Source organism: Mugil cephalus, chromosome 20 (genome assembly GCF_022458985.1).
Source record: "Mugil cephalus isolate CIBA_MC_2020 chromosome 20, CIBA_Mcephalus_1.1, whole genome shotgun sequence".
NCBI lineage: Eukaryota > Metazoa > Chordata > Actinopteri > Mugiliformes > Mugilidae > Mugil > Mugil cephalus.
Window position 1 is genome coordinate 6,640,822 of NC_061789.1, and position 22,560 is coordinate 6,663,381.

The following is a 22,560-nucleotide window of genomic DNA, read 5'->3' on the forward strand; positions in this document are numbered from 1 at the left end:
ACAGGACACTCCTGCACCTCCGCTGGAACTACAACAACTAGCAACAAGCGGCGCACGCAAAACCTAAACTCTCTCGGATTCCTGCTCCGACCTCGCCGCCTCTCTGGATATTCCGCTACTTGGACGCGCAGCGGCAAGTTTAAAGCCCTTATCCAACGTTAATATATCAGGGTTGCGCTGTTTTTTTTTTGTTGTTTTTCTTCCATCCCCCCCCCCACACCCTACCCCCAACGCCTGCTGGACTCAGTGAACCGGAGCGACCGGAGCGCCAACCCGACCGGACCCCGTTTTACTTTTCGCCCCCGTAGCCACCGCTACGAGGCTACGACATGGATTTAAAGAGAAACGACCGTCCTGGTTGCGGCGTTAAGGAGCAGACTGGGTGGCTTCGCGGATTAACAAGTTGTATGATGTAAAATACACATATATATCTTGGCTACTGGTGTGAGAAAACCGCGACGATTTTTTTTTTTTGTTGTTGAAAAAAATAAAAACCCGCTTACGAGAGCGAAGCTGCGCAGAAACGGAGGCTGTATGTAGCAAAGACGTCGAGGAGGATGGTGTAGTCATGTAGCGCTACTGTTTCTTTTTCGTGGGTGCTACCCCTTTATATCTCTTTATACATATATACATATATTTAAAAATATATATTTGTTACATTTGTAGCACTTGTAGCATTTGGACTGTTTAAAAAAAAAAAAAAAAAAGGCGACACAACGACAATAAGGACAAGTTTGACGGTACACCGCTTTGTACCCCTCCGAGGGCTGAAAGGTCACCGGGACCGGTCATCTCCTTTCCTCTCCTCCCCCTGCTCCTCCTCCTCCTCCTCCTCCTCTCCCTCCTCCAGTCTGTTATGAAGATGTGAACTCTTCCCTCCCTCCCTTCCTCTCTCTTTCTCTCTTCGCTCTCCTTTGATCTTTTTTTTTTCTCTCTCTTCTCCTTCTTCTTCTTTCCCCTCCACCTCTGTTTGGTACAAAGAGATCAAACGCGACTATCTTTTTTTTTTTTCGCTCTCTCCCGGGGATGTACGAAAGCGTGGATGTTGTGGGTTTGAGCCCAAGCCCCAGCCCCAGCAGCCCCAGCCCGGGGTCTTTCCTGAGCATGGACTACTACCACAGACCCCCGGGGCTCGGGCCGGAGAAGGGACTCCTGTCCGGCGTGGTTGGACTGCAGCGTCCGTTCGGAGGGTCACTGGTGACGGGAAGGCACTGGAGCGGATCCAGCCACTGTAAGTCCCATTGGGAATATTTGTATATATCTATCTAGCTTCATATATATATATATATTTGGCACCACCATTACTCGCAGCAGATAATTAAAACTCTTAAATAATGTCAAGGGTTTTTGCACCACTGCTCATGCTTTGATAACTTTGTCAGCTTGTGTTGGGGGATGAATGCATCCGTTGAGCGGTGCCAAGTGGGACACATGCCAGCCCCTTCTTCCTGTATCAGGTGCCCCACAACTTCTTTTTAGTTTGCTCAATGGGAAGTGAACACTGCACAATAGCAGGCCATTCACCTTTTATTCAAGTCGTCCCTTCTGTATTGTTGGTTCCTCTTAGCAGTTCGTGAGCTTGTTGTGTGTTTTATTTTTCTAAGCAGGACAGTATTCTCATCCGTTGGCTTTATTCTGCAGCCGATACATGCAAGTGTGCCAGTTCAACATGTGCTTTCTGTTCCCCTTTTTTTCTCACGTTATGCCCCATGTCGTGTTCTGGTGTGACATGCTTCATTTTTTTTTTATTTTTTTTTAAATTCAATTTTTTCGCAACATGTGTCACGCAGTCTAATTGTGGATTTTCAGACCCCTTTGTATTTAACAGCGTTGCTTGGCTCGAGTTGACCCACCTCTCTGCAGTGTTAGGAGGAGATTTTTTTTTTTTGTTACACCGTGTACATTATGCAACTTGAGGATTTAGTTTATGTTTCAAGTAGAGCGAACTAAACGATCTCAGTGGTTCAGGAGCGTTCCCGTTTCCTCGCCGTTAATTTCACTTAAATAATAGCTCATGTTACAGATGACTATGTGACTTTTGTGTAGTGTCAATTCACTGCCACTAGCAAGCAGAGTGAGAGTACTACTAGTGCAAATTTTAATATAATTGGTTATGATAAATCTGTGCACGGTGGAAAGAGGTCATTTAAAAATGAAACATACATATATATATATATCTACTTTAGCAAAAAAATGCTACCAGAGTTTTTGTTCTAAAAACAAAATCGCAGCATTCGTCATGTTTATTGTTCCTTACACAACAACGGAAGAGAAACCAAAAAAAAAAATATATATATAATTAGTAATTTCAAGTAATATAATGATGTAATGAGTGACTAAACAGTTCATAGTAATTCTGTGATATATCCTGTTGCTTGACCGCTTTAAATCTCAGAGCTATGAGCGCATTATGGAATAATACAGATGATCCACAGAGTATGTCACAAGACATTGTTTATTTATCCCACGTATGGGAAACTGCCTTGTCACAGTAGCGCCGAATTAGACAAGAATATACACAAAAAAACAATATCGAATTTGAAAAAAAGATACAAAAAATAGCAGCACTTTGAAAAATATATAGAGGAAAATAGAAATATAAGGACATTCTGTGTGTATGGATACATGGTATAGTGCGTGGAATGGGAATAAAAATGGCTAATATAATATACCTGCTAAGATTATGAAATGCAGACAGGGAGGCAGCTTGTGCAAGATAAATAATCCCGTCGTGGCTGACGTTGGCCATTTTTACACCTGCTCAAAAAGATTTCTGGGAGGTCGGTCTGAAACTTAACTAACCACGCCGAAAGGCACGGCACACCGCAGTCGTGTTGTGTCACAGGACTTTAACGCACCCGGCATCACATGTTGGACGCATCCACCCTCTGAGTCGGACAGTAACAACACCCCCCCACCCCATACCCCTCCCTCCCCTCCACCCCCTCCCTCCCCTCCCTCCCAGGGCGAGGAGGAGGTGACGTCCGCGCACAACCGAGCCCAAAGTCGTAAAAAAAAGGGAAAGTGCAAAGTGGACTCCGGGGCGGCCGGTGAACGACATGGGAGGAGGGAGGCACATATAGAGGCAATAGGCGAGAGGGGGGTGGTGGGGGGGTCGTAAATTCAAGCTGTAAAGACAGGGAGGACTGCCCTCGGTTTGTGTGTCTTTTTGCGTGACTGGAATGGAGAGTGTCAAACAAGTTCAAAGGTCAAAGGCCGCGCACAGACGCAGGCAGGCACGCATATTCAGCAGCAGTATGTAAGCGGTGGCTGAGGGGCATAGTGGCGCATAGTGTGTGTGTGCGTGCGTGCGTGCGTGTGTGCGTGTGTGTGTGTTTGGGTGTGATCCAGAGCAATGACTCACTGACAATTGGGAAGTGACCTACATCTCTCTTTATTTCTCCTTCTATCTGCCTCTTTCTTTCCTGTGTCAGCTGCCCAGTCATCACTTCTCCTCACTGACCTCCCTCCTTTCCGCCCGTTGGACACCCACCCTCCTCGCACTCACAGTTTGTCTGGGAATGTGAGGGTATACCGACCAAGTTTGACCTGAGTGTGAGTGTGTGAAAGGGGGAGGAGGCGAGCGGGGGTTGCATGTCAGTGTTTTCTGTGGTGTGTGTGTGTGTGTGTGAGTGCGCGCGATCGCGCTGCCATCAGATAAAAGCTTAAAAAGAGTGGCAGTGGAAAGCTAGTTATTAATTCATTAAGCTGCAGACACAGTCCTCTGGCGCTGCACGTCTTTTTCTTCTTCTTCTCTCGTATCACATGTTCGCATCTTTGCCGAGTTATTTTTATCCAAAAGAAGAAAAAAAAATAAAAAATTTCGCTCCGCTCTGCTATAAACAACCGACGTACTTTCCCTTTGAAAATGTTGTTAAAACATAACTACAATAATAGACCGACAAGCTGTCGTAGCCGTCACCTTTTAGTGTGACATCTGCGTGTGAAAGATGCATTTTATGATACAATACAGGTTAATTCCAAAACTCATTAACTAGCAAACACGGTGTAGACAGTCATTTAACTTTAATGTCTTATGGTTTTAAAAAACTACTCATCTGCAAACAGTTGCTTGCTTCCAGCTTGGAAATGCACTGGGAAGCGACCCCGAAAAAAAAAAAAAAAAAAGTATGCCAACCATTAGCATCCGCTCTAGGCAGCGGTTTGGTCCGACGCCAGCGGCGACTCCCGGGGACTCGCCGCCAACCAGCAATCAAGACACGTCTCACTGTAATCGTCTAAATCCTTAACAATGGCCCAGTGCTGCGAAGTCGCGCTGGTTTGTAATTTGAAATTCCTGCTCTTTGGCGAAACGCGTCGCAGACCTCGGCTGTTGTGAAACGGAGCGGCTTTGCCGTGAAAGGCAGCAGGAACTGGACGGACACCACGGCGCGGCGGAGGTCACCCTAAACACTGTCTGCGCTCATTAAACATCACGGCCGCCATCTAAAGTCACCTCTGCTCTTTTTTCCCCCCTCAAGTAATACTTTACTGTCTGACATTAGTGGAGGTGTGCTTTGTTTAAAATGAGGTCATCCGCCCGCTACAGTAAACACTGAAACGACGCGGCCTTGCAAAACTGGAATTAGAAAAAAAAGGAAGTGGAGTTTGCACAAGTCGGTATTTGAGCAACTTTATTTTTGTAATAATTACTGACACTTTGACTCGTGTCCAGACCTGAATCTCTGATATAAACCGTCCGCTGGTACTTTAGCAGAGTAGAGGATGCGTAGAGATGCTAAATACTGTTTAGGATGCTCATTAATCATGTCGGCCACTCTCTAAACTCGCCTCACCTCTTTGTCCCCGGAGCTTCATGTGTTTTTTTACAAATGATGTTTCCCTCTGATGTTTTTATGACCGTAGTTAAAGTTTTCTTGATTTAAAATGAGGTTGCACACACCTTTACAGTACAGTACAGTAAATATCAATACTACATGGCTAGGCTGGCAGCAACACTAGATTATACTGAATAATTTGGACCTCATATTAATTTTTCATGCAGCCAAGTGTTTATTTGGTCTGTAGAACATCAGAAAAGAGCTAAACGCCCCCAGATATTCAAATTTAATGTTCAAAGCCCTTAAAAATAAACAGCTACATTTTCACTATTACTCTTAGTAATGATTAATAGATTGAATAATTCACTTTTCCACGAATTTACCAATTAATTGACTAATCCTTGTAGCCCAGTATCTAATTTCTCCAATTTCTGCACCACGTTGCATTGAAAAAAGGGTTTAAAGTTGAAGGTATAACCAGGTGACATGCATTAAACTTTGACAGCGCACGTTATTCATGCTGAAATTGTGGTGAATGACGCCAGAGTGAGCAAATCTAATGGCAATGTCTCCTTTTTGGAAACTCTGGATTATGACATACCTTGATTTCGCACAGCGTTGCTCAACTCGATTTCCCAAAGGCAGACATTCCCATCTTATCTCGTCTTCGAAAGATACGCGCCCTGTGTTTACTCCCAAACGAAAGTGTTATAAGGGTTGGTCAAAACAAATCAATGGGGTCTATAAAAATCCCCTTCTCAAGCGTCGCTGCGGCGTCGGCGGTGGAGGGACCAGCGTAGCGGCGAGAGGCCCCGTCTCCAACCTGTCACGCTCTCTATTCAGGAGCCGCTCTGCTGGCGACAAGCCAGGATCTCCTGGGGCGACTGTTTAACCGCGTTTTATAGCAGATTCGGTTAAAGGCTTACCCCTGCGCTGGGTAACATTTAACATTGTCACTATTGGATTTGAACTCATTCGACCTGGGGAACACAGATTAGTTTCCCTGCAGAGGAGGAGGAAAAAAATAGACTCGTCTTGGAAAACGCTCGGGTATTAAGGAGGGATTATTTATTCAGTGTTCAGTTTTATTGAGATGTAGCACAGCTACGAAAGCAGTTCAATGGCCGTGTCATTATGTAAGTGTAATAAAGGCACCTTTCTGTTTCACCTTGTTAAAGATTAAGGTGAGGACACAGATCATGAACCAAACTGCAGTCGGCCTGTGCGCTCCAAGTCATTAACATCGCGACAAAAGTACTAAAAATAATAAGATCCACTCCGTGAAACAGATTTTCGATGCCACCGTTGCTCTTTGATTTGTGGCTTTTTAAGCATGAAAAACATCCTAGGATTTAAACAAGCTCTTGAACAAAACAAAGCGTGTGTTCAGTTTACGAGCGACTAAGTGGCTGCGGGTTTTAAACCTTATTTAAATGAGTGTGTGGTCAGTTGTGGCCCCTTCCTTTGCATTCAGACCATTAATTCCTGTTTCTGTTTGATTTGAATGTGGTCAAATGATGGTAGATTACCACAACCACGTGTGACAGAGACACTTCCACCTCAACTTTCTGGAGAACTGCAGGAGTGGGAATGAATCATGTGTCTGTCTGAGAGTTTTGTTGAACAGAATTAGGCGTAGCTTTATTAATCTGACAACAATAATGCACATCTCTGGCTCTGTGCGTGCACGGAGAGTCGACTCCACCCAGCTCCATCCACGTATTCTGTCACGACTCAGAGTTTCAGAGCTAAAACTCTTCTCTACAACCGTTTTATTTCAGTGTTTTCAGCGACAACAGAAGAAGACAGAAGCGTCGTTTTGATCGGCGAGCTGATTTTGCTAATGTCAAAATGTATCGGGCACAGATCATGCATAACATTATGAACACTTGACTAATATCGTGCGGCTAAAAGAGAGTTGTGACTCAACACCTTGTGCCGTTCTTCGTGTTTTTTTGAGATGTTCCTAAACCGTTTTTTTTTTGTGCGTCTGTGTCTGAGTCAGATGCTTCCATCAAGGAGTGTCATCGCTATGGGATGGACGGGTGTCTGATCTGGTCTAGGTGCGTGCTGCGTGTCTAAGTAACATCCGCGCAAATGAATGCCAGGTCCAAAAGCTTCCCAACATTTCCAACAGTTCCCCTCACCTCCCGAGTTAGATGCTTCACCTCTTTACAATTAAAACACGCGAATCAGTTAAATCTCCGCAGCCGATCGCACAGTTGCTGCGTTTCCATTTCCTCTAGAAATACTCAAAACCTAAATACCACAATAAAAGGCTTTTAATGGAAACGCCTAAACGTCTGAAAACCTCTCAAAGCTTCAACAGTTTTACGCTTTCGTGCGGTGTTTTTTTTTTTTTTTTTAGATGCATCGATATAAAAGTTTATCACAAAAGTGCAGTGGAAACGCTTTTTTTTTTCACAATTACCCGTCACCAGAGATGATGCAGGGGGTCATGTGATTTAAGAGATTTATGGGATATGGTGAGGCGACACTTCACAAGAGTTACGCTTCAAATGGAAACGCGTACAAAGAGCAATTTTAGAAATATCGCTTTTGTTTTGCAAAAAATAAACTGTAATGGAAACGCAGCTGGTGTTGCAGTCGTGAGCTCTTCTGTTCTGACTGGAGCCTCTTTCTTCTTCTTCTAAGGTAAAATGTTCGATTCCTGAATGGCCAATATGGTTGGGGCATATTATCGAGATATTTGACATATTTTCCAACACCCTTGTTTCAGTTTCTGTGATTATTAGCGAGTTGTGCGTACATCCGTTTGAGGACAGTCCGCTGCATGAGAAAACCGTTTTTTTTTGTTCATTTTAATATCGTTTGTGATTCATATGGGAGGGTATCTTCCTCCTTTGGAGATGAGTCACCGGCGTTCTCACAGTCTCTAAGGTCTCGTCTGTGGCTTAATTTGTGAAAAGAAAGCTTTCCTCCAGAACAAAAAAACAAAAAAAAAAAGAAGAAAAACAGCTTAACAGCAAAAGCAGCACATTTTGTTTTGACACCGCTTGCTGCATCACATCCCGACATGCTAAAAGCAGAAGTGGGAAGCAATCGGAAGAGATTAACAAACGCAAAGATGACGGCGGGGTAAGAGAGATGTCTGGCGAAGGAGGAGAGGAGAGAGAAGGTGGAAGGCAGAAAGACTGAGGGAAGTTTAAAAGAGGTCAGACGGTGCTTAGGGGAACTGCTGGCTAGTGTGTCAGTGAGAAGAGAGTAAAGGCAAATAGAGGAGAGGGGAAGATGGAGGGATGGTATGATGGCTATGGAGGAGGAGGAGGAGGATCTCTTTATTTCTCCGTGTCTCTCTATGTAAACAGAGCAGAGCATTGGAGGGGAGTCGAACCTCCTCCATAGTGGAATGTCTGGTATGGCTACTAAAGCAGGGGGAAGGGAAACGTGTGTGTGTGTGTGTGTGTTTGTGTTGGGTTAGAGGTTAGAGAGGGATAGAGGGAGCAGGGGAGGAACGGTGGACGCTCCTGGGTTGTTAATCTGAACAGTCAAGATCTGGGATTATATCCGGAGCTGCCTCTCAACTAAAGTAAAGGTTTATTTTCTACAACGCTGGAGATAGTTGGAGGACGGAGCTCTGGGCAGGTGGTTTAACTTAATGAGACGTTTAATTACGGCGTTAGGTAAATTATAACCTGTTAAGTTTAGGCGACATGACTTTGGTACTTTTAAAGAAGGTGGGATGACTTACATTAGGGGCCCTTGTAGTTCAGCTAAGAGATGTTTCAGTCTTGAAACAATTTCCCTTAATTATGAAGGAGGTTTTTCCAAAACTAACTTCATTGGTTTCAGAGTTTTGTGGCATTTCCATGATATTTCACCATGTGGTTTTTCTTTTGTCTCTTCTTTTTTTTTTTATATATATACTTTTTGAATCCAAAACCCTGCCACCCCCCATTCTCTCACCTAGATATGATAATTATGCAGGAAGTGGTATATATTTAAAAAAAATAAAAAATAAATATATATATATATATATATATATATATCAATCTTTTTCTCTATTTCAGTCAACCTTTTTTTAAAAAAAAGCACTTTCAACTCAGTTGCTGTAAAAAAATAAAAAAGTGCTCTACGCAGATATTAGGAGATAAAAAGACTCAATAAAACACAATAAAAACAATAAGAGCTAACATCTCAAACTGAGTTAAAAGCTAAAGAGAAAAAAAATTGTTTTGAGAGAGGATTTAAAGACGTTATAAACACAGATTAACCGTATTCACACAGGACTAGTTTAACCTGGAGACCTCGAGTCATTTGTAATAATTGTGGCGTTCATGTGCGATCTTAATCGCGTGCGAATCGAACCATGTCCCCAATTTGTAAAAAGTAAAAATTACACACCCTAACCTAACACACAGGCCCTGTCCTGAAACTAATCCAGTGAGAACCTGCAGCTCTGTGATTTGGGGATGAGTTTTAATGCTATTAAGGGTTTAATTTCCAAATCGCATCGTGAAGCTGTTCCCATTCAAAGAGGGTTGAAGACTGCAGCCAATGGCTAACTAGCAGATTTGTCCTGCACCTGTGTGAATGGAAATACCTCCCCCTACCAGCAGGGGGCAGCAATCGGTTATAAAAGAGGAAAACTTGAGGAAAATCACATGTAGATATTAATCAACTGGCCTTCAATTTCCTTCTTCCTAACGAATATTCACAAATTGAAATGTTTAGCTAACATGAAGATGAAATAGAAGCACTTTCTGTCCATGCGTGTGACAAAAATCCAGAGTAATTCTAACAATTTGCACTGGCTCTCACCAGCATCATAAGCTACATGACCAGCTCTTAACGAAGCCCAATTAGAGAAAGCTAGCGTTGCAGCAGCTAAACTCACATTTTATTTAACCGTGTTTTGCAGCTGATGTAGTGTGTCGTTTTCACTAATGCACTTTTGAACCGTTGCACCAGTTCAAGGCCATTGCTCACGAGAAACTCTCATTAAATTAAGACGGACATCAAAATGATAAAATAGCAAATTAAGTCCAGCAGGATCCGCGTTCAGTCATCTACAGAGACAGAACTAATGGCACCGTGATGGATTAATGAAAACATCGGAGGCACATTCAAAAAACCAGAAAGGATAAAATATTAATTTATCCCTTTTAGTTTCCGATTTTCTCTGACAAGAGAACACGGGACTTTTGATTTACAGAGATTGAAGTCTGTTTTTAGAGTGGTTAGAAAGAGCCTGGGGTGTCCTCAGTAATGACAAAAAAAAAAAAAAAAAAGAATAGAAAAAAAGGCTCTTGACAGGAATAAAGTGTAGAATGAATTATTTGCACTCAGGGATATAAAGCCTGTAGAACCAGAGACAGCTGGTCTGAGTAGCAGCACCAGACACTGACTTTAAATTTAGGAGCAGAGTCACATGTGTAAATAACAATAATCTGACTGACAAAACACAAATGAAGCCCTGGATAATGCCACAAAGTGTTGTTTGTCCCGTGGTGTCTGGATGTTGTTAGTGGGGGGTCTTTGGGTCCTGTGGGCTGAGGGGAGGGGCCTCTGTGGATCATCCCACATGTTCTTTATCAGGTCAACACCTTGTCCTGTTCCTCTTGTGTTTTTTTTCTTGTCATTGCTATGGGGTGGGGGGTACATGTCTAAAGCCATGTGCACATTAAGACAGCATTTTTTGAAACCGGAAAAATTTTAAGAACCACCTCCAAAAATGTTAGCGCATGAATAAGCTAACACGGCTATGACATACGACTGGAAGCCAGCTTCGAAAATGTGCGGCTTCGGACTCTGAAAACGCCGACGACTCCGTCAAGTCGGAAAAGCCTCAACGATAAAATATTTTACCACTGACGGTGAAACCCAGCTTTGTGTAAACGGGGCCTCGGTAACAGCCACATTTATTGAATACCAGGTCCAAAAGAATGTTGAATGAATGTTACTCACTTCTCCCGTCGGTGGTCATAATGTTGCGGCTGATCGGCGCATATCTTCACACGCTCAGAGCAGCAGGCTGCTGCGTGTGTGGTTTGGTGGTTGACACCTCAAGACACCTCAGCCATGGATGTAGATTCGATGCGAACCTCTGACGCTCCCAAAGCGGCGTCTCTAACCAGGATTACTGCGTTGAAACTTGGTTTTCTGAATAAACTTAAATCTCTTGTATTTATTTATTTATTTATTTTTTTGACAGCTATAGAAACCGAAAGCACAAGTTCAGGCGAGGACCTGCTCGTCCCCAGCCCCCCCTCGCCTCCGCCGCCACCCCGCATCTACAAGCCCTGCTTCGTGTGCCAGGACAAGTCGTCAGGATACCACTATGGGGTCAGCGCCTGCGAAGGGTGCAAGGTATCTAAACTTACACAACACACGCTAAGTTGCGGCAGTCAGCCTGGGTAACTGGGCCACAGGCGACGGAACGGAAACCTGAATGAGTATTTGTGTGTCAGCGATGGGTACGTAACCTTATACCACCCTAAAGGAGCTGTAAGCCTCTTTGGTTCATGTAATCCTGCATGTGCACAGAATCTGTGCATTCAGTTAGTATCTTCTTTGAGGCTTTTTGGAAAAGCTCATGATTTATTAGACTGTGCACACGCATCTTTACACTTTGTATCAGTTTGTTGCGCTCAATCCAGTTTTGGAGTTTGTGGCTGTTTTCAGCGCTGTTCCGTGTTCCCCTGATTCCTATATTTCAGCCTCTGCCTCCGTTTCTCTTCTGTCAGGGCTTCTTTCGGAGGAGCATCCAGAAAAACATGACGTACACATGCCACCGGGACAAAGTCTGCGTCATAAACAAAATGACGAGAAACCGCTGTCAGTCCTGCCGGCTGCAGAAATGCCTCGACGTCGGCATGTCCAAAGAACGTGAGTACGGCGCATACGTGGAGCTTTGCTTCTAAAAGCATTTAGCTAAAACCATTTAGCTGCACAATATTCAAGCTTTCAACATTTGAAGTTGCTTTGTACTCGGTGCAAGCACAGTGACGTTTTAATGTTGATATTTGTCTCCATCTGGTGGTCATTCATAGGTTACACACCCCACTAATTAATTGTTCCTCCAAAGATTCTGGATTCTTGTTTTTCAAGTGCATCTTTTCTGAAAGGAAATTATATCAGAGTTAATCCGTTCAAGAAAACATTAGCGCCTTATACCGATCAGCCACAACATTAAAACCACTGACGGGAGACTTCAATCACATTGACCATCCAGTGACTATTCCGTGTTTTGCTGAGAAACGTTTGTCCATTATCTGATTCTCTGCTTTGGAGGTCGGCCTACACTTTATTAAGATTAGGAAGGTGGTCATAATGTTCTGCCTTATCTGTGTATTTAGCGTCCATGTAAACAGTTCAGTCGGAGTCTCTGATAGAAATAACTTCAGTTGAGTTGAAGAAAGTTAAGCCAGTGATTCACGAGTGACTCATTAGGTGCCTATTTCCTCCTTAATGAATCAGACACGCCACGTCTGTGTGTTATCGGCTTCGGTATTAGTCAGTTTCCTCTCTATATATTAAGCGAAGTTAAGATCCTTTTATTATCTCATTTACAAAAGGTACATACGCGAGTTTTAAAGTATCCTTCTTATGTTTTGTATCAATTACATCAGGATGATTTCATTTTGTTAAATATCTTATATCCTCCTGAGACCCGGCGTCCTCATACGGGGACATTACTTTTTAGGTTTGCAGCAGTTTATTCTGCTTCATTTAGACCTGTTGTCCTCATAAGGAGACACTTTAGTCTGACATGTACCTTTTAGCGAAGAGTCAGTTCACAAGTACACATTTGAGGACGTTGGGATTTCATCATTTCCAATTCTGCTTTTGCATCAAAATAACAGATTTATATTTTGGTTACACATTGGTGACTGAAATTGTAATATGACATATTTCCTTTTGAAAACCTACTTCCAGCTCAAAGATTATATAATTTTTTTTACCTTTTGGGTCCTAATAATCCCAAATACCGAAAGATCTTAATCTTATTTTGAGGATGCATTACAAACAAATGCTTGGGTCTAATGAGGATATCCTTCGATAGTTTTTCGCTAAATCCTCTCATCTTGACTCCAACCAACAGTGGTGCGCAATGACAGGACGAAGAAAAAGAAGGAAGAGAAGAGGCAAGGGGACACGGAGGTCTACGTCCTGTCTGCCGACACGGAGCAGATGATCGAGCGCGTTCGCCGGGCACATCAGGACACATTCCCCTCCCTGTGTCAGCTGGGAAAATACACCACGGTACTCACCACACACACACAAACGCACAAACACAGTTATTTGTTTTATTAAGATGTCCAGAGCTTACCTGACTAGCCCGTGTCCCCCCCCCCCCCGACCCCCAGAACAACAGCTCCGAGCACCGTGTCTCCCTGGATGTCAGTCTCTGGGACAAGTTCAGCGAACTGTCCACCAAATGCATTATTAAGACGGTGGAGTTTGCCAAGCAGCTCCCCGGCTTCACAACGCTCACCATTGCAGATCAGATCACCCTGCTCAAAGCAGCCTGCCTCGACATACTGGTGAGACTTTAATGCACAAATCCAAAATGCAAAACCTCTTATAAGGGCTCACGTACAGCTGTGAGTAAAAAAAACAAAACAAAAAAACATCCTTCTTTTCTTTAGATTCTGAGGATCTGCACCCGCTACACCCCGGACCAGGACACCATGACCTTCTCCGACGGCCTGACCCTGAACCGCACTCAGATGCACAACGCCGGGTTCGGACCCCTCACAGACCTCGTGTTCTCCTTCGCCAATCAGCTGCTCCCGCTGGAAATGGACGACGCGGAGACCGGGTTGCTCAGCGCCATCTGCCTGCTCTGCGGAGGTACCGTGCTCTTAGGGATAAGAGTAGAAGTTTTAAATCATGCATTCACGCAGAGGGGATCGTTCGTTTGTCTGAGCTTGTAAAGAATCCCGGTGGTTAAGATAATCCGTTTGTTCGTTTTGTGTGTTTATGTGCAGACCGTCAGGACCTGGAGGAGTCGGAGAAGGTGGATGTTCTCCAGGAGCCGCTCCTCGAAGCATTGAAGGTCTGACCGTCACACTCCGTGCAGCATATCAGCTTAAACTTTGCAAACACAAAATAAACAGGAAGAAAATTAAAAGACTATCTTATTTTAATTTTGGATGTAAGCATTGTAATTTGCCACAAAGAATTATTATGTGTCAGGAAGCAGGATGAGACTCGAGCCTTTATTCAAAACTTATCATGTGCCTGTAGATTTACGTGAGGAGGAGAAGGCCTGAAAAGCCCTGCATGTTCCCCAAGATGCTGATGAAGATCACCGACCTCAGGAGCATCAGTGTGAGAGGTGAGACGTGTTCAGCCTGGAGCGAGTTTATAACGAAGCGACTGCTTTTCTTATTCTGAGTTCACAGTGTAGAGGGCTGAACCTACGCTCTTTTTAACTTCATGTAGTATTACTTTACGTGTTGCATGTGCACAGTACAGCGTTTAGAGATTCAAGAAGTCAAGAATTGTTTGCAAGTTACATTATATGTCATATTTGTAATTAGTCATTTTTTTTTACATACTCCACAAGAAGCAAGAAGTTTTTGCTCGCTCCATGAGAAACTCAAGTCCTCATAGGACCCGCCCACTGCAGCATATATCACACGCGCTAAGCATTGTGGGATATGTGGGAGACGGACGACGAGAAGCACTTTACCTCAAATGTTGACTCTACCCAGAAGAGATTAGCGGTCACACTGCTAATGTTAGAGAATGTCAGAGTGGCCGCTAGCATTTCCGCTAGTGATGTGCGGATCGATACTGAAACATCGATACTTCTGATACCAGGTTTTTATCGTCTAAAATCGATTCTCAAATCAAAAATATCGATACTTTCGATACTTCAGTCTTTCGAGGTAATGTAGGAACATGGCGGAAAGTAACTAAACTATTGAGCTGTGGCAACACCTCAGGTTGAACCACAACACACGATACTTTTTTTTAGACGTATGTTGTGTGATTTGGTTTTTCCGTTGGTATATGAGGCCACTACCTCAATATACTTCAAAGTTTAAAATAAATAAATAAACTACTCTGATGTCTTGTATTCTTTATGAAACTATGATTTGAAATACACTACTTTTTTTTTTTTAGATTCACCAGATACATTAGGGTGTATTTACACAAAGTATTGGTATTGAATCGGTATCGCTGATACCAGCCTGAATTTTACTCGGTATCGGATCAGAAAGGAAATCAGTGGTATTAAACATCACTAATTTCTAAGAAATTGCCAGAAACTGGACACCGCGTGAGAAAAAGTTCCTGCTGGTTAATATGTCAAAAGCCCTCTATATAACCTGAGACTTTATTATGAGATAATCTATAATTCAGGGTCTAATCACTTTTCTGAGAACGTTTTCCCATTACCTTAACCGCTCTCCGCGCATGTTTTTCTCACAGGAGCGGAGCGAGTGATCACCCTGAAAATGGAGATACCCGGCTCCATGCCCCCCCTCATCCAGGAGATGCTGGAGAACTCCGAGGGGCTGGAGGGACAGGGAGGTGGGAAAGGAGGAGGAGGAGGAAAAGGAAAAGGAGGAGGAGGAGGTAGCGCCACAGGAGAAGTCGAAATGGAGCCGAGTCGGTCGCCCCAGTCAGTCCCCTCTTCCAGCCCTAGCCCCGCCCCCTGCTCCCCTTCTTCCCCTCCCCCCTCGTCTTGAAGCTCCGACGTCAGATCAACAGGAGGAAGCGTCTCTGCTGGACGACAATAACACGTCAGTATCTGGACGTCTGAACCCATGAACTCATATTTATGCTGAGAGGACTGATTAGAGGTTCAGACACCACGGTTCTATACATCAAATGCAAAAAAAACAACAACTGTTTCTTCTTTTTTTTTGTTATGTTTTTATGATGAAGTTATTCTTTATTATACACAGACTGATTTATGACAGATTAATGAGTCCAAATTGTGGACGGACTGATTCATTTTAAATCACCACACTTCCTCCGTTACAAAATGTTCATGTACAGTTTCCAGAATCATTACATGTAAAATATTGTATATAACCAACGCTGTGAAAGTAGCAGAAACTGAGACAGGCCGATGCAAGAGGTTATTTTCCTAAATGTACATGTGTATATACTATATTTACCCGATGCAGCTATTACGTCACGTTTACACAATCCACCCCCAGCACTCACAAAACACACACTCCCTCTACTTCCTGCTTTTTCGTTTTAAAGCTAGCTTTATGCTTCCGCGTCTACGGATCGACGTCATAGCATAAACCGAGCTTTAACCCTCACAGACACTTCAGGGAAAAAAAAAAAAAAAATCCTCGACTGAAGTTTCCTTCACTGAAAATCAAAAATGTAAACAGAGATTTTCTAGATCTTGAGACAAATGTATTTTTGTGCGTTGTGTTGCATCGTTATCCGTAGGAAGATGTGTATTTGGGTTGTTTCGGATGCAGCCCCTGCACCTCAAAGTAGCTTCAAACAAACTGTGAAACGTATGAAATCCTTCTTTTAACAATATTCCGTCAACCTTCTGGTGGACGACTCCAACCAAAGCAGAGTTATGGTCTAATGGATGCCGTGTTGAAATCCATCGAGCATCATTCGTGTTCACAGGCGCTGCCAAACGTCTAAATGTACATGTTGTATTTTGTTTTTATAGTCTGCACCACTTACTGTCATAGTCAGTCACTGCCTCACTGCGGCGCCCATACTGTCAGGTACAAATTGTTTCTATCTCTTTCAGTGTTGTCTCATTTGTTGTGTGGTGAGGCAAAGCTCACTGGAAAGTATAAAAATACAGGGATTTCAATAAAAGAAGTATGATTTCCTTCTTACATCCTGAAATATGTGGACTTGATTGTGTGCCTGAGTTGATATACAATGCTTAGATATGTAGATAGATAGATACATACATACATACATAAATAAGTAGATACATAGATAATAGATAAATAGACATGTAGATATGTATATAAATAGATACATAGATGCTTTGTATTCATAATGTGGGAATAAAATATATATATGTATATTTGACGGTGGAGCATATGACCTATACCGCAGTCAGTCACCAGAGGGAGCTCTACTTGCTTTGGCTTCACTTTTGAGGAGCAGCCCCATTGTCCATGAGCAGCACAGAGACGGCAGCCTCTCTGCCTGACTACGGTGTCATGAGAGTGTGGAGGACATTGTTCATCATCATGGTCCGGATTTTGTTCAAGGTCCTTGTCTCTGATGTCTGGGACTCCAGCTACCACCGCCTACCACAGAGCCTGCCTTCTGTATGACTTTATCCAGGCACGAGGTGTCCTTCTTCTTAGTACGGCCTCCCCAGCTAACCACAGCGTAGGAGACGACTCTAGCTACAAAAGTCTGGCACCTTGCTGCAGATCATTAACAACCACCACTTTCTGAGGAAATGAAACTGCTCTGACCTTTTTTATATACTGACTCTATGTTAGCCGACCAGTCTAGTTTATGATCCAGATGTAGACCCAGGGACTTACAGGTCTGAACCACCTCTACAGACTTACCGCTGATGGTTGTAGGCGGGGCCTCCAGAAATCCACTCTCCTAATCCTAACCCCAACCCCAACCCTAACCCTAACTAACCCGACATCCATTAAGTTTGTCCTAAAAAAGAAGCTGAAACGATGATTCTTCACTCATCTAAGTAGCTTCTTCAGGTTTAAAAGACTGGTGAGGAGGTTTTTAATATCTGTGGGTGTTGAGTCTCTCTGAGCTCTTTTTCATGGATGCATGGGAAGTCAGAGGCGAACACTTGTTCATTTGTTTCCCTTCTGTTGTTACTGACAGTAAACTAGGACAGTGTGGCAGAGTGAACTGTCAAAAGAGGTCAAAGGATACTAAGCATAGTCTGCAAAATGTGCTAAACCAAACCAAATGCAACACGTTGCACTCCCACTCCGACATGCTACGCGCATATTGTTCACATGAAGTTCCAGCTGCCCATTTCAGAGAAAGAAGAAGTTTTTTTTTTTTTTTTTTTTGCAAGTGTTGACCTAATGTCTTGTTGTTCACACTTGTGCCTCTACATACATTTTTGTATACCGTCATCTTCCAGATGTTGCTTATGCACATTTTGACGCAGTTATTGTTGTGGATACCAGCCTCCTGACCATTTGGTCACAATTGAGATTAAGAAAATTGATATTCGCTCGTCCACTTAATTTGTTTTTAAGTAAAACCGAGCTAGGAACTGAAGTTCTATGGTTTCATAGAAAGATGTAGTGTTATTGCTTGAATGTAACTGCCCAACAAAAGCTAAGTCCTCGTTCATGCTTCACCACACAACTACAGAACAGCCGACCGTGGCCAACCATTGTCTCAGAGTTGCTCATGCAATCGTTGAGCTTTTTTGTTTTCATTTATTTAAAGATGCATGATACGTATGTCACGGGGTGACAATGGGGGAACCAAAGTATGGAGGAAAGGTTCCCAGGGGAAGACTTACCTGGTGTGCCAAGATGGCTGCCTCCAGAGTGCCAGTGGAGGATTTACCTGGTGCACCAAGATGGGTGCCCCCAACTGCAATCAATGTACAAGCAGTCAAGCACTCATTGACTCACCCATCAAACCAATTGGGCCACAAGCTGTGTGTGGGTGTGTTTTATATACCATCAGTCATTGAACTCGAGCGTATTGAACTCCCAGATGAGACTGGGAGAAGAGCCGGTCGTGAAGGGGACTGAGAGCTGGAGGTGGGATGGAAACTGCAGGAAGCGTTTAGAGAAATAACTTAATAAAAAGATTTTATTGTGAAGAATGAAAAAAAAAAGTGTTACCTTTCCATTACATCAAGCCTGTATTCATTTGTGTACTTACCTGTGCCTGGGTTGTTTTGGGAAACCCTCTTAAAGAATTTAATGGTTAAGATATTCTTTAGGTGAGAGTTGCTGGTTAAATTTGAGATTCTTTGGATCTTTTATTGCCACACATTGCTTTGGGGTGGGGGTGCCTGGTCTGGTCTATGTGGGTGCTATACGTCTCAGTAACATCCACACAAATGAATGCCAGGTCTGAAAGTTTCCCATTAGAACATTGTATTGTCACAAGATGATAAGTGTTATTTACTTCTTCTGTTAGTGGTCTTAATGCTGTGGTTGACCAGTATACATGTAGTAAGTGCACAGAGGCAGGGTTGTGAAATGCTACACGAACAAATTCCATTTCATTCGCCTTTTAAGTCTTGTGTGCGAAGTACTTGTGAGAGAGTTGCTGCCACGGTGAGACCAGAAACAGAAAATCAATAAGTGGTGTTGCTGTGTTGCCTCCTTGTGTCAACCACCCTGAGCCTGAATGCTCTACAGAACCTGCTTCGTCCAGGATGTCCAAATTCCTACCTAAGCTGTTTTTTGGTGAGTAGTGCATGCGTTAATTTATGCAGATGAATTTGAAATCTAGTGTCCAAGCAAATACAGAATTTAAATTTCCTTGAATTTAGTGTATCACTTAGTTTATTGTGGATAGTGCAATAGATTCTATTATGTCCCTCTCACATCAAAGCTTAGGTGTACACTGATGTTTATTCTTATCTGCAGTAAAACACAGTACAGTCATGTTAATGAGTCAAAATTTTGTTTAAGCAGGTTTGTCCCATTGAGATCAGTGATTTTTTTTACAAGAAAGACTTAGCCACGAAAATGAGATCCCTCCCTAAATGGCTTTTAAATCTATATATTCATGTCTTTACAATCATCAGATTCTGATAATTGTCAGTTTGAGAGGCTTTTTGGTAGGTAATGTTGTTGTACTGTGTGTTCATCACAAAAGCAGAATCAGTTTTCGTGCCAAAAATGTGCAAAAACTTATGAGAAATACTTCATGGTACAATCTGCAGTTTATAATGTAATTTTGTTGCATGGATCAGGAGAGTGTTAAGATAATGACCAGATCCAACTATCACAGTACAATGAGAGAAAACTGGACTTTGGTCTTCAAGACTATAGCAATTCAGTAAACAGGTCAAATGATATTTGAGTATAAAGTATAAAAATTCATCTCCCAAACATTGTATTGGTCTCTGTGTAATTAATGTATTAAGGGAACCTGGAAAATGTGTTGAAAGAGATAGGATAGTATCTGCATCTCATATAATCTTTTCTCTCTCTCTCTCTCCTCTAGTTGTCTTTCTCTTCACCTCAACTTTATCCGCTGCAGGTCAGTGAATTCTCGTGTGTTACATTCAGTTGCTCTAATATTCACAAGCATCTTCAGGGAAAGAGGAAGTGAAAATGGGTATTCTACTCATACAAACTTGTGTGAATATCATAATTATAGTATGGGTTCTCAAGTTCCTAAATTTGATTGCATTGGTGTCTTCATCCTAACCTAGTCTGTTGTAGTTATTTATTATCCGAACAAACTGAATAAAGTACACTAAAGTGAAGGCGCCAAACAATGAATCTCATCTTCTATACAAGCTCTATATAAACACAGTCGCACATGCATTTCCCCGATTGGAGCAATTTCCCAAACATGACGTAAGATGACGTCATGTTTGACTACGTCACTTAAAAAAAAGCAAAAAAAACACAAAAAAAACCCACATTGAAATCAACTCAAACGTTTAGGCCACCAGTGCTGGATGGAACATTGATTACTGATTGGACTATATTCATAGATAGATAGACTGGCTACAACACCATTGGTCACTGAGGGTTAGGTAAAGACTGTGGTTACAATCATTATTTCTTTGGCATGGTGTCACTCTAGTGGAGAAAACACCAGAAGAGTATACAAACAAAATAACATGATATGTTTATATGTCCGATATGTCAGGTTGTGTTCTGAGTAATATATTAAAATATCATTTGTAAAATGTTAAAATATTGTATCTTCTGTGTCTCATAGCTGCCCAGATCAGATTGGCTGGATCTGGCTCGACTCCATGCTCTAGAAGAGTTGAAATCTACCACGATGGCTCCTGGGGAACAGTGTGTGATGACGGCTGGGACATACAGGATGCTAAAGTTGTTTGTAGACAGTTGGGCTGTGAGCCAGCACAGAGCGCCACGCAATCGGCCTCCTTTGGTCAAGGAACCGGAAATATCTGGCTCGATGATGTGGCCTGTTCAGGATCAGAGTCTTCCATAACTCAGTGTGGGCATGGAAGGTTTGGCTCATATAACTGCGAACATGATGAGGATGCTGGTGTCATCTGTGATGGTAAGACACTTTTTCTTTTCAGGATTTTGTTGACACATCTTAATAGAGAACCTACTCAGGCAAAATTACTTTGTGCCCAAAACAGTTGGGTTTATTATGGCTGATTGTAGAAGCTAGGCCATCAGACGCAGCACTGCATCTCTCTGATTCTTGATCAAATTGTACCAACATTGACTGGAGGTATATTTTGGCTTCTGGCTGTTGCGCCATTGAGCTCAGATCAGCATGTCATAGCAGAATGTGACAGCCACGTCTGCCACCAAAGGAGAGTTGGGCCCATAGAGACACATATAACAAAGTCCAACTTCACAGTGAAAATAGATATGATGGTACGAAAATAAATTGTAATGCAGAGTGGTGCTACTCGCCAGAGTCTAATGCAGTGGTCATTTACCTTGGAGGTCGGAAGTCAGAGCTAGGAATGATGTCACACAAACTGTAAACTGAACAGATAACTTCAATCAGCTAAAGTTTTACTAGAATGATTTGCAGTGATGAAATCTACAAAACCACATGAGGCAAAATTAAAAAAATAAAAATTCAACTTGGTCGTAGAAAAAATTCTATGACTTTCTGACTAAAAATTCAGACATCGGGGTTCATTCCAATTGAACACGTTGAACTCAGAAATTCCGACTTCTAAGTACAAATGGAGAGCACTATAACTCTGCCAAGATGGCGACGCAGGAAGATCCCACACTGAACTTCTACCACTTGGTGGGTGCGTCTGTCTTCTTACTGTATTAAGTCAAGGATTTTGAATTGTCACAGCAACCAGTTATTTCCCAGGTCTGATGTATTCAGTATTGTTCTCCAACGCATAAAACAAATTTAATTAAATAAACTTGACAGAGTTGGTGTGTCTTAAATTTTGACTGGATTATTCACCAAAAGTTCTGCAAGTTTACAAATCTGTAAGACATTTACCATGGCCTAGGGTCTTCCTGTCCCCGTCTACTGACTCTGTCCACCTCTCTGTAACTTGTAAAAAATGGTTTTGCTAAGTAAAATAATGGCATGAGAACTATTTAAAATGAAAAACTTAATGAAACCTTATTTTTCAGTCATTCTCCCAAAACCCACCATCTCCATGAATCCTGTTGGTAAAGTTACCTGGGGTCAGGACATAAGCATCACTTGTTCAATCTCAACTCAGCATCAAGGAGGAACATTCATCCTGCAGAAGACCACAGGCTCATACAGACAGACCAGGACATCTAGTACCAACTCTGCTACCATCAGTATCTCTAATGTCAACTTTAATAATGAGGGATCGTACCAGTGTCAATATCAGAAAAGAGTTTCAGATCGAGACTTCAGCTCCCCACTGAGTGACTCTGTCACACTCTTAGTTACATGTACGTAAGAAATACAATTGCCTTTCTTTTTAATTGTGTTAAATAGTTGTTGCATCATCTGAAATTTAAATGATGATTTATACCTCTACTCAAGGAATTCTACACTGAACTTGTGTTGTTTTATTCAGTGGTCCTCCCAAAACCCACCATCTCCATGAATCCTGTTGGTAAAGTTACCTGGGGTCAGGACATCAGCATCACTTGTTCAGTCTCAACTCAACATTTAGGAGGAACATTCATCCTGCAGAAAACCACAGGCTCAT

The 22,560-nt window shown here is 42.5% G+C and overlaps 2 protein-coding genes across 2 annotated transcripts in view; both read left to right on the top strand.

The window, feature by feature from the left end:
• The first annotated feature begins 18 nt into the window (after nucleotides 1-18).
• On the top strand, nucleotides 19-16,585 carry rarab (retinoic acid receptor, alpha b). The gene is made up of 9 exons (XM_047572337.1): nucleotides 19-1,231; nucleotides 10,957-11,111; nucleotides 11,489-11,630; nucleotides 12,847-13,007; nucleotides 13,112-13,288; nucleotides 13,394-13,598; nucleotides 13,736-13,803; nucleotides 13,995-14,085; nucleotides 15,189-16,585. Exons 1-9 carry the CDS (start codon nucleotides 1,027-1,029, stop codon nucleotides 15,446-15,448), a joined length of 1,464 nt encoding a protein of 487 aa, XP_047428293.1. The 5' UTR covers nucleotides 19-1,026; the 3' UTR covers nucleotides 15,449-16,585.
• Nucleotides 16,586-18,162: 1,577 nt separating this feature from the next.
• The window catches only part of LOC124997828, a 47,820-nt gene continuing 43,422 nt past the window's right edge, over nucleotides 18,163-22,560 (top strand). Inside the window, exons 1-3 of the mRNA XM_047571837.1 lie at nucleotides 18,163-18,310; nucleotides 19,896-19,931; nucleotides 20,625-20,939. Coding sequence (XP_047427793.1) covers nucleotides 18,163-18,310; nucleotides 19,896-19,931; nucleotides 20,625-20,939 — 499 coding nt within the window. The remainder of the gene's footprint in view (nucleotides 18,311-19,895; nucleotides 19,932-20,624; nucleotides 20,940-22,560) is intronic.